At 43.5% G+C, this 12,428-nt stretch overlaps 1 protein-coding gene across 1 annotated transcript in view; it reads left to right on the plus strand.

The window, feature by feature from the left end:
* The window catches only part of hs6st1a (heparan sulfate 6-O-sulfotransferase 1a), a 58,945-nt gene extending 46,517 nt beyond the window's left edge, over positions 1-12,428 (plus strand). The window contains exons 2-4 of the mRNA XM_085392257.1: positions 4,041-4,263; positions 5,931-6,179; positions 8,277-12,428. Coding sequence (XP_085248383.1) covers positions 4,041-4,263; positions 5,931-6,179; positions 8,277-8,588 — 784 coding nt within the window. The 3' untranslated portion in view covers positions 8,589-12,428. The remainder of the gene's footprint in view (positions 1-4,040; positions 4,264-5,930; positions 6,180-8,276) is intronic.

The raw sequence follows: 12,428 nt of genomic DNA on the forward strand, positions 1-12,428 counted from the left end.
CTGATTTTTGAAGAGAAATTCACCAGCCTGTGGCGTTGGCATTAAAGCGTAATGGTCAGTTTGGACTCTCCTTGCGGTGGTTTTGCTTCCAATTCCATTTTTAGAGGTGGAAAAAGTTCATTCTTGAGTGGATCTGGTTCCAGACTATTAATAAATCATGGCTGCGACATCATAGGGTGCTGTTGGCGTCACTGTGTTTATAGGGCCGGATGAGCATGATTTACGCATGTAAACACCCTCAGATTTATATTTAAACAAGTTGTCTTAACCCTTTCATGTTCTTAAGGCATTAAAAAACTGTTTGCATCTCTTGTGTACTGAAGCGAACCTCTGGTATTTCTTAAAAAAGAGATTTTAATTGGAGGACAACCTGCAGACCTCCTCACCCTAATTAATGGCAGTCTTGCTTTCTAATGTTTTACTAACTAACAGTAAAGTGGTAGAGAAAGATTTGGGTGTCGCACTTTCAGGGTGTTACTCCAAAAGGAAAAAAATAATTTCCTAGATTGGATGGGCTAAAGTAGACGACCCAGAGGGAAGGGAAGATTTAAACAGAAGGAAATAGAGGCTTAAAAAAAAAAGGAGGTAGAAGTTGTAGAAGTGATGATTTGAGGTCCTCAGGAAACAGGGTTATGTTTTTTTCCGGGCTCTGAGGGACCGTAGCCAGCCCAAGTTCTGTGTGTTTCCTCTTGATAACACTCAGCAGCCTCACTTGTTGTCACACTTACTTGCACTGTAGAGAGTCTGGACTGCGTTGTTATAGAGGGATGAGTCTAGCACGTTTTGTGTTTATTCAGTTGTCCTCCAAGTTGTCCACCAAAACCTGCAAGGAATCACAAGCATTCAGTGTTTCCTGACATCGTCGTAGTTTTGGCAAAGTTGGAAATGTGAATAAAATATAAAAATGTGGAAAAATACAGATGCACACAAGAGACAAGGAGGAAAGGAGGGGGAAATTTCTCGAAATGGAAAACTACTGGAATCATTGCATGATGGGCTTGCTTTGTTCTTCGTCCTATCTTTGTTTTTGTCAGTCAGTCAGCTAGTGAGCTTCATAATGAGCTTATAGCCTCAATTTTGAATTCAGTTTTACTGATCAGGACAAAGTAAAAAGGGATGAAGTAAAAGAGGTACTAGACAAAGCCCCGCAGTGGCTTCCTCACACCTCTCCCCATCAAGCAGTCGTCTTTTTTTGTCTTTTTTTTTTATCAGTGCTCCACACACCACCAGTCTGACGGGATAAATCTATAAGTGTTCGCCGATTAGTCGACGTGTTTCATAAATGTAATTTTGACTGCTTTTGCAGATAACGCAAAGGCAAACCGGCGAATCTTATGGAAGGAAAACAATGCAATGCATTTAAATGTAGTCTGCAGGAGGGGACCTTTCAAGCTGCAGTGTCATGACTACGAATCCACAGCCGTGCTCAGCTGGAGTATGACGATCTTTAATCTCGCCGGTGAGAGATTGAGCAGTTCATATTACCTTTGAAGCTGATTTGACAAGTGCACATAAGCTTCAGCTACGAGCCATGTCACCTGTGGTGGGGGAGAAAAAACCAGAATACCTGTTGTAATGTTCCGCTCCCTCAGAGCCAAGGGAAAAAAACATGGAAAAGGGAGTGGCCTTGCTGGTGAGTGAGTAAAAATACGTGAGGCTAGGTGTGTGTGTGTGGGTTGAACCATCATTACCTTGGGATCTGAGTACACGGCCAGACATCATTAGGCTTTAAGGCGAGAAAGTCTCCGCGGCACTGGTTTCGCAGTCTGCCTGACCCAGCAGACACGACAGGCCGGCATGCCGTTTAAGATCATTTATTTGGCTTTGTGTGTGTGTGTGTGTGTGTGTGTGTGTGTGTGTGTGTGTGTGTGTGTGTGTGTGTGTGGGTTCCTATGCGTGTTGCCTCATGTGTGTGTGTGTGTGCGTGTTATTTATTTATTTTGCCTGGTAATATGCCTGAGCCTTCATTATAGCGGGAGCCATAACTTTGATAAATCACTTGGGCTTGGGGCCCTCACTGCTTTCACAGTATTAGAAAACTAATTGAAATTCTCTTCCGCCCCCTCCTAACTCTCTCCCTCGCTCTAGCTTCCCCTTTTTTCTTTTTCCCTCCCGCTCTGTTTTTCACCCTTTCCCTCGTTCTCCCTTCCCGTATCCTGTATCGAGGGCCAAACAGTACCGTGTTTTTTCAGTGGAATGGAAGCCAAGAGGGGGAAAATGTCATCACTGATTTAATAGGCATATTCTTACTGAGACACACACACACACACAGTTCACTCTGGGGAGTGTTAGGAATCTTGATAATGTCATCGCAGGAATCTCTATAATGTACTCAGGTGTCCTGCAGGCTCCAGTTTGACTGTGCCTCTCCTCTGTTTTTGATTAGATGGGTGCGATGGGGTGGGGTGGGGTGGGGGAGATTTTAGGTTTAGGGTGATGGGATTTAGAGTTTAGATTCTTGTTTCTGTGGCTGTGATTTCCACCTCCCCGCTGTCTCCGAGATTGAAGGTCTGTTTGGTTCGTTGCCTGGGATCTCCCAGCTGCCACTGGATTGAGGGTTTAGTCGTTTCATTGTTCATGATCCCCCCCTTGCCGCTACTTGATTTGTTTCATTTGCAGAGATGTCTCTGTGCTGCAGCTACAATCGGGGTGTGGCTGTTTTGTCGTGCAGGGTCTCCCAGATGATTTTTTTTTTTTCTTTAGCTGTCCGGGATCGCCTCATAACTGCTGGATTTAGTTTTTTTTGTCTTTATAATGATGCTCTATCTCTCAGCTGTGGCTAGATTTTGGGTTTATTTGTTTTGTTGTCCAGGATCTCCCTCCTCCTGCTGCAGCTGCTAGTGCTGCTGGATTTTAAGGGATGTTGCCACTTTTTAATAGCCAGACACTGCTACTGTTTGTGTGACACTTGGGGCTTTGTGTCCACCCAGCAGTCCCGCTTCTCTCGCCAGGCGAGCTTTGTAGTGTGAAGCCCAAGATTTAGCGATGAAAGCAGAGACTCTGTGTGTATATGAGAGGCGGCTTGTGTGTGAACCAGGCGATTTCGTAGAGTTCTGTCAGCACACAAAATTCCCTCTGCAAACATTCCTCTGATGTGATGCAGGCCCAGGGGAAAAGGGCAGCGTGTGTGCCTCTGCGTGTGTGTGTTTTTGACAGTTGACGTGCGTCTGCTGCCCAGACAAATCCATACCGCCACTCTGAGCCACGCTGCAGGCACATAGTCACACATAAGCATACACACGTGGGTTATATGTGTGCGTTTTGGTTAATGAGGATGTGTTGATTGATTAGACTGCAGTAATTAGCTGGAGTGTGAAGGCCTAGAAAGGTCTCCACTCTGGTGGGAGTGTCCCCTCTAGAGAGATGTTGAACTGTGCTATGCACCATTACATCACACACAAACACGCACAGACAAACACCACAGAAATGGTTCCATCCAAATCCAAGATGTGGGATGAGTCATCTCTCAGAGAGACTTGGTGCAAGCGCGAAGGAAGGGGAAAGGATGTTTGCCGCGCGCGTGCGTCGGAGCCCGAGACAGAAGGATGTTTGCAGCGTGGAGATGTGTGCTGCACACATGAGATGTGCTTGTGCCAGCAGATTCCTTTCCTGCACAGCATGGCCCCAACACTGACCCGATCCCTTACAAATCAACTCTCTCGCTCACTTCCTCCTCCTCCCGTGCTCATTTGCAGTTTGGCTTCCAGTCTTCCACCCAGATTTCTTTTGTGCAACACGGAGCTGCATCTAGTAAATGCAAATAATGTGGTACTAAATATGACAAGCTCAGTGTGAAGCCCTGAGTTAGGAGCATGCACAATGAACTGCTTCGGGAAACCATTGCACACAGTGCCACCATATGGTCGGCTAAAGAACTGCGTGTTGATTTAGCGTTCTTGTTGGCATACTTGATGCGTGTAAAGAGGCGAATAAAATTCACTTAAAACTTTAACTGTGCATACACCAAATGTTCTGTACAACTGAGGTAACCTCTGCTTTTTTTTTCTCCTCCCTTTTGCTCCATCCTTGTCCCCAAATAGAAAGTTCTACTACATCACTCTGCTGAGGGACCCCGTGTCTCGCTACCTCAGCGAGTGGAGGCACGTGCAGCGGGGCGCCACGTGGAAAACCTCCCTGCACATGTGCGATGGACGAACCCCAACGCCCGAGGAGCTGCCCTCCTGCTACGAGGGGTCCGACTGGTCGGGGTGCACCCTGCAACAGTTCATGGACTGTCCCTACAACCTGGCCAATAACAGACAGGTACAGAGGGGGGGGGGAGATCATAAGCATCAATGTTTATTTTAATCTCAATAACTTTAAGAACATCAGACACCAAATGTCTCAAATCACTGGAAAAGTTTCTGTACACCATGTTTTTCCCTTTTATTTTACCTCATAACACACAAGAAGGTGTACTGGCAAATTCTCATAGAGCTAGATTGTTATTTTACTATCATTTATTCCTGATGTTTAAAACTGTCTGTAGTCTTGCTTTGTCTCCTCTAAGATGTGTGGCCTGTCCTGGCAGTGGTAGCGACTGGTGATCGGGTACCACAGTTTAAAAAAGCTCAGTTTGCTTTCTTATTAAAAGTAGCGAGGAAGCAAAAATCCATACCATAAACATAATGGAATCACAAAGCTTTGTAATGTATAAAACCAGCCTCAAACGTTGTCTAAAGTCAGCACAAAAGTGTCACCAGGAGTTATTCCTTTGTATCCATTGATTTGGTTCATAATTTAATACTGATGGACTTTTGTACAGTCTTGTGTGCCGTTTCAGTTGAAGTGTGGTTGTTTTTATCCACCTGTCCAGGGATAATGGATGCAAATTAGATGCTGTGCAAATACTTTTAACTGTGTGCTGTCACTTTTTAAAAATAAGCAATAAAATAAGTTAAACCTGTGCACTGTAATAGGCCTTGACCGATATAGGATTTTTAAGGCCAATACTGATATTTGAAAAGAAATTGGACATTCATATTATTATAGATACAGATTTTTTTAACAGTTTTCACACAAATGGTCAAAAATGGTCCATCAAACTTGCATCACATCACCAGGCCTGACTTCTCTCCTATCAGGTTGCTTTATCACCGTGAGAATTACTGTACAGATGTTGAAAACACCAGCAAAGATGCACTTTGGCTTGAATTAAAGTTAAACAAGTTCTCCTACTACTTTATTTCATTTCTTACATATAAAAAGTGCCTGGTACACTTGTAAGATGAAATCTGCATGAGTGAAAATACACTAGATCTTTCTCCCTCTCTCTTACACACACACACACACACACACACACACACACACACACACACACACACACACACACACACACACACACACTTACTAGTACACCGTCAGGAGTTTGCCTTCTGGTCATAAACACCTCAAATTCGCACCTCGTTTTCTCATGCTATCTCAGTCTCCCACCTCAACGTGTTGGCCAGCTTATCTCATCTGAGCCTCGGGGTGTTATTACTCAGGGTCCTATGACTTATAAATGCGACACGCGCGCACAAACACACACACACATGCATACTTGAGGAATCCTGATAGACCAGCGGGCTATGGTGCATGCAGTGAATCCAAATTTATGTCCAGTCTGTTTGTTTACTGTACTTTAACAGCCCCCCCCGTATACCCTTGGTAATGAAGTGATCTCTCACTTTGGAGCAAAATTTTCTTGGCTCTAATCTGCTCCTGCTACTGGAATTTCAGAGGGAAATTTGTTACTGATACCAACATTTTAAAGATAACATATGATGTGCCGGCAAAATCAAAGATTTCAGGATCAAGGCTGGACGATGAATAGTGAAAATCCAAGTAATATTTGTACCACCTACATAAATTCTGTTGCACATGCAGTGAGTGACAGACACTCCATGGGCTCGCACAGCCGCCTTCACGTCCTTTTCTCCCGTCTTTAGGTTCGTATGTTGGCGGACCTGAGTCTCGTAGGCTGCTACAACATGTCCACAGTTCCAGAGAAGAAGAGGGCCCAGCTTCTCCTGGAGTCTGCCAAGAAGAACTTGCGAGACATGGCCTTCTTTGGCTTGACGGAGTACCAGAGGAAAACACAGTTCCTCTTTGAACGAACCTTCAGGTTGCGCTTCATCAGGCCTTTCATGCAGTACAACAGCACGCGGGCTGCAGGGGTGGACCTGGACAACACTACGGTAAGTGCAACATTGTATTTACCGGTAACTCTATAATGCCAGATGTATCATCTTTGATATACGAGTTCTCTTTTCCCCTGAAAAACCTAAATAAATTGCACAAAAGTAACAAAAGTAGTAGATGTAGCAAAAATTAACAAACAAAAGTTAAATAAAAATTACATTCCTTTCTTTCTTATTTGTTCAAAAATAAGAATTTTCTGGCAATTATTTTAAAGCAGCTTATACTATAATCACGCTGTTTCTATTTTAAGATGATTTATTTCTCATTGCGTTCAAATTTGTATTACTTGGCAGATACTTTTTTTTAATAGAAACTGGAAGAAAAAGGAAGAAGTACAATAAGCTCAAACGAAAAATGAAGAAAGGGGGGGAAATGTCAAAAAGAGACGGAGAGAAAAGTCTGCAGTCTGATATTGCTGTGAAATGAGTTGGAATGACTGTTGCTGTTGAGAAAACAGCAGCTTTAAACATGTTCTTCACACTTGTGTGGGAGTTTTTAAGCTCAGTTCTCATCTTAAAAAAAAGAAAGAAAGAAAGAAAAGAGAAATCCTCCAGTATACAGCAGACTGGTGATTTATACATCAAAACCAGTTGGAGCAGAGAATATAAAATATGCTTCTGACAGATGCTGTGGAAAGGTGGACCCACTGGTTATTATCACGGAAAGGAGGAAATGTCATATTGTGACAGGTTGGAGTCCGACAGATGTGGCGTTTTGTGTCGCATTTTGTTTAAAAAGTAGGTTATAAAATTGGTTTAAATCTTTGCGAAGCTGAATTAGTTTTTTTTAAAGGAATTCAAATAATTATATCAGCAGGTTTGGCGGAGACTGTTTACTTTAGACTCTCCTCTAAAGCTGCTGAAAGCCCACTCTTAATCTCATCCCTTCAAGATCTCAGTGAGTCATTTTTGTTTGAAACTGGTTTCTAAATAATTCGACGCCTGTTCTCAGATAGCCGTGCGCCTTCTCCCTGGCTTTCTTTTGCTGGTGTCCCCCCCCCCACGCCGCTGATCAAACGCCTCAGATTTTCTAACATCGACGCATCACGTCGCTTCCCCCTGTTATCCCACACATGGCTCGCAAATGATATCCAGCACTCCATCACAGATTTCAAAGGGATTCTCTTAATTAAACACACACACCCCCCACCTCCATGTTCAATCTGCACACAGCAGATTACAAAGCCAGCTGCATGGCACAACCAAACAACGTGTTTCTGTTGTCTCCACGCTGGCGATGCATTCTCTTTCAGTTCCCTCTCTCTGCAGACGCGCTATAAAGCATGTGATCAAATGTCACAATGGGATATTTTCGCAATTCCAACTTTGAAACTTTCCCAGCATCGCATGGAGGAAACTGAGACTATATTTAGTTTCTGGGCTTGTGCCTTGAGTGTTTTGGGAACTTTCTGGGCCTGAGTTTGTAATATTGAGCAGTATTGATGGGTCATTAATCAAAGAAATATCCCTGTGTCCCCAGAGTCAGTGTTTGGGTTAGGAGTGGACACAAGTTGATGAAGAAATTAAGGCTTCCACATCAATCCCAGAGCAATCCAATACCATGGCTAAAGTGATAATACATTCAGCTCCATGCATTTCCAAGCATATCGGCCTTACTTGTGATCCATCTCACTTCCCCTGTGAGTTTAGTTGACCAAAAAAGGGAGATGAGCCGCGTGTCAAGTATGATCACTGTGTTCTGACCTTCATCTCTCCACAGAGAGTTTTCTTTTTACTCCCGCCTACATCAACACTCCAGATAAGGGAACACTTTGTGTTTTTTGCATTGTCAGCAAGCGGCCAGGCCGTCCTTGACGCAGAGCACGAGGTAGAGCGTGACGCAGTCAGGTCACTGTGCTCCAAAAAGGTCCGCCATGACTGACCCTTTCTGGTTCCTCAAACTAGAGTGAGAGGTCAACTTTAAAAAGCTTATGGAAACAATACCGATTAGAAATCAGTGCAATCTAAGAAGAAACCTGGAGCTATTGAAACTTTTAGAAAAGCTAATAAAAGCCTTCCCTGTTCTCTCCCCCCCCCCCCCCCTTTCTCCATCTCATCCACCCAGCTAAATTTCTCCTGCTCTCTTCTTAATAGGTCCAGCGTATAGAGGAGCTCAACGAGCTGGACATGGAGCTGTACGACTACGCCAGGGACCTGTTCCAGCAGCGCTACCAGTATACCAGACAGCAGGAGAGGCGGCAGCAGCGCATCAAGAACCACATGCAACAGAGCCACCAGGGCCTGGGCATCAGCCTGTGGCCCTCCCGCAGCCAGCAGAGCTTGGTGTCGACACTGGAGGACGGGGACGGAGAGCGGGAGGAGGGTGAGGAGGGAGGTAGAACGGAGGAGGCGGGAAGCAGGCTCCCCACTGAGGACTACATGAACCAGATCATCAACCGCTGGTAGCAGAAGAATGAGAACAAACAACAGACATGCATATGTAATGTGAAATGCAAACACATACACACACACTGACACTCACACACACTTACACTCACAGAAAGTGGCGCCTGCTTCAAAGACCCGACTGACTGGAAAAAAAAAATACAAAAAAAAAGAAAACTGACTTTACCAGAGTTGGGCTGCGGGAATCAGAATCCGAGTGGGTTGCTATGGAAACCTGAGCTTGGTCGATTGCATCAGCTCACATTATTGAGGTTTGCCCAGTTGTTATTAGCGCCTGCTTGACCTTTCCTCCCCTGTGCATTTCTTTGTCTCTCCCATCATCATTACTGACTGAGCAGAGGAGAGATATTTTTAAAAGTCGCTGACAGCTGAGTAACCCAACCAGCACTCCCGCCTCCGCTCCTCCTTCTGTATTCCTCTCCGTCTCTATGGCCTGATATGGAGCATGAGAAAATGAATTTAAGTCTGTGAATTCCCGCTAATCCTTGCAAAAAAAGAAAGAAAGAAAGAAAGAAAGAAAGAGGGAGAAAGGAGAAAATAAAGGACCAGTCTACTTCCTGGATTCTCCAATTTCAAAGGAACTGGGAGAGCAATGAAAATGTGCTGATTGCTGGGCCGAACAAAGAAAAAGGTGCGTCAGAGACTCCCCCAGAAAGATGGAAAGAAAAGTTGTGTAATAAAAGCTTTCCGCTTTACAAATAAAAAAATGAAATAAAAAAAAATCTGTCATCTCACCCATGAACATGCTTTGGCCATGAAATAGTGACATTCTCATTTTAGGATGAATTTATTTGTATTTTTCCTTCTGTGTTGATGCTTTTTTTTAAAAAAGCACAATTGTAATAACACTGAGACCAACATTGCTGCCTAAAGAAAAGTAATTCCTTTATGTCTTTGTTTTTATTTGTTTTATAAGTCAAAGCAAATGGATTAGATTGATGTACTATGGACCATAGCCATTACTGAAGCCTTGCTTCTTAGGGGTGGGAATTTTTGTTTTTTGTTTTTCTAGTCAAGGTTTCCACAGCCCTTGTCGCTTGATAAGTTCATTATTTCTCTTTTTTTTTGGTCTCCATCCTGCAGAGAATGACAGCCAATTACAGCGCAGAATCTCACATAGGTGCGAGGAAATCAAAGGGAGGGGAGAGGAGCAAGTGTGCTGCAGGTTGTTGCCAGGAACTGTGTGAGCGGCAAGCGCTTTGGAAGCCTTAACTCAGACAAATGCTTGAGATGGGAGCCATGGAACTTCTGGTCACCATGGCAATGTGAGCTCTTAATGCAGTGGGTGGCATTTTCAGTTTCACCGTTTATTCCCATTTCTTTCTTTTACCTTCTGACTGCGTTGTAAAAGTAGCAGTCTCAAAGAAGCTTCCGCCCTACCTGCTGAAAGGGCGCCCACAGCGCCGGTGACCCGCGGTTCGTTAGTGGGAGCTGTCTTTTTACCCTGAAGAACGGACAGGGCGAGGTAGCAGTGCCTCTATGTACTGGGAATCATAGTCACCATAATTATTGCTGATACTATGTCTGCATTACACTACAGTAATTTCTCTGACTACTCGTGAGTCTGTGTGGATGAGTGCAATTCTGCAAGAGTGCGTGTGTTTGTGTAAATAGTATGTACAGTATGCCTTTGATTGGCGTATGTGTATGCCTTTGTAAATAGTGTGCCTGACTGACTGACAGAGGATGTGCGATGAGTTTTGCGAGTGAGTGGCTTCATGACCAATTATAATGCCTTTTTTGTTTTTGTGGAGGGCAGCATGTCAGAGCAGTGCGACCCTCACAGTGATGCAAGCCAATAATACTCCCCTCCCCTCTCCTCCTCCCCCGCGACCTGTCCTTAACCCTTGTTTTTTTTTGTCTGTTACCCATGATGAGGCTACGTATAAAGACTATCAGTACGACCACTTAAAATCCTAATGTGCATTTTTGTCAATCAGTTATAAGTAAGCTTAGTGGGATTTTTCTCCTTTTGTGACCTTAGTTCCCCTCTATGTTATTCAGTGATTTGGTCATGTAGCGTTATGTATGCAAACTGCAGGAGGGAATCCAAACGTGCTATCCAGCAGCTGGCCGTATCTTCAAAGGCTTTTCCACGTTCCCACAGGGGTCAGCTTTTTAACTGAAAAGTTAAATATTTGCATGGGGAAGACTGAAAAACTATTTCCACGCAGCGTGCCAGCTACTGGCACAGGTCGAGCAGGAAGCCTGTGGAAAGATCGGATTTAAATGCGTCTTTAGCCCAGGGTCATCATTTTATTGTTTTCTACAGTAAGTAGCTGCTTGAGTCACCACAAAGAGAACTGGAGACACAACTTCTATCCAGATCACAGGTAAAAAGAAAATTAGATTTTGAGGTCAAAGCCCAAGGTTGCGTAGGACCTCTGACGTGGTCACAGATGGGGCTCTAATGGCAGCAGTTTCCAGTCATCTGTAGCTAATCGACATTAAGTCCATAGCAGCTGAGAGATATCTGCAATTTTCTGTATTCTGCCAATGATTGTTTCCTTTCTATAACTGCTGGGAACTTATCTGGTTAGCTGAACACGTCTCAGGAATATAATCAATACTTTAAGGTCATCAAATTAATAGCGCCCAGCTCACTGAAAAATATGGTGCAAAGCTACATCTGTTCATTGTCACTTAATCAAGACTTTGTGCTACAGTGGGATTTCGCTTTAGGCTTGAGTTACAGGCTGGAAACAATAAATGTATTTGTTTCACATGCATGGAAGGAAGCATTTTGAAAGAATTTGGGTTTAAAAGTGGATTGGAGTTGGAAAAAATCCCTCATCGACCCTGCCTGCAAGCAAACACTGTCAGCAATAAAGCGGGAAAACAAAGAGAATGTAAAAGTGGGACGGGAAGAATCTAAACTGAATGTAGTCCGCTGTTTGTGTCCTCAGGCAAAGGATGCAGGCAAACAACCTGCTTTCCTGGTATCCAAATACATAAGATGATTCATCTGGTTGTTAACGTTATTTTATTTTTATTTTTTTTGTAAACAAAGGGAACAATTTAGCTGAAATTTAACAGGCCGGATCCTCCTGTCCTCCTGCAGATCTCTTTATTTGATCAGCTCTGTTTAAATCAGGGATGATTTATGAAGGAGAAAAGAACAAGGGCGAGGGGGGATGATGAAAATGTACTGGGACACATCCAGAGTCAATATGCTTCTTTTAAAGTAATGCATTAGGGAGAGGAAAAATGGTTATAGAACGAGAGAGCTCCCTTTTTCATATTTTTCCGTCTCAGTCATTGTATTCTTCAAACCGGAGATTTTTATTTATTTTTTTCCCCCCCTAAGCTCCGGGCGTTTTGCCCACAACTTCTTTTTCAGAGTCACACTCACATTAGTCCATGTTTTGGCTCGAAACCAATAATATCTGGCTCCGCATTAGTGGTTTCGGAACAAATAAGACACCAATTCTGTATCTCAAGAGCGTTTCATTTTCAGCGTCCCAGTTTCAAGTGTAGTAGTCCTCAAAAACACTCCCCGTACCTGAACAGAGTGTGAGAGGAAATCTCAAACCTTTCACCGAAATGATTCCAGTTACCGATGCTCTGAAGCTATGCTCAGATTTTTGTGTCTGATCTCTGTGTATATCTGATGTCTTAACAGCATTTTTCTTTGTGACAATGAAGCAACCCGGGTGTCGCTAGCATCATGCTTTTTATTTTTTTAAAGAGTGTGATAGAGATGTGTGTTGTTTGTTTTTGTTTTTGAGTTGGTGTGCAGTCTGTCTCTGGCTCCTTCTGTATGCATATTTCTGGGATTGTTTCTTATGATTGCAAAAATGAATCATCAAGCCACCAATTAAAATATTTCATTTTTACAGA

Source organism: Rhamphochromis longiceps, linkage group LG19 (genome assembly GCF_057381845.1).
Source record: "Rhamphochromis longiceps isolate RC_006_pf linkage group LG19, R_longiceps_female_GT1.1, whole genome shotgun sequence".
Classification (NCBI taxonomy): Eukaryota; Metazoa; Chordata; class Actinopteri; order Cichliformes; family Cichlidae; genus Rhamphochromis; species Rhamphochromis longiceps.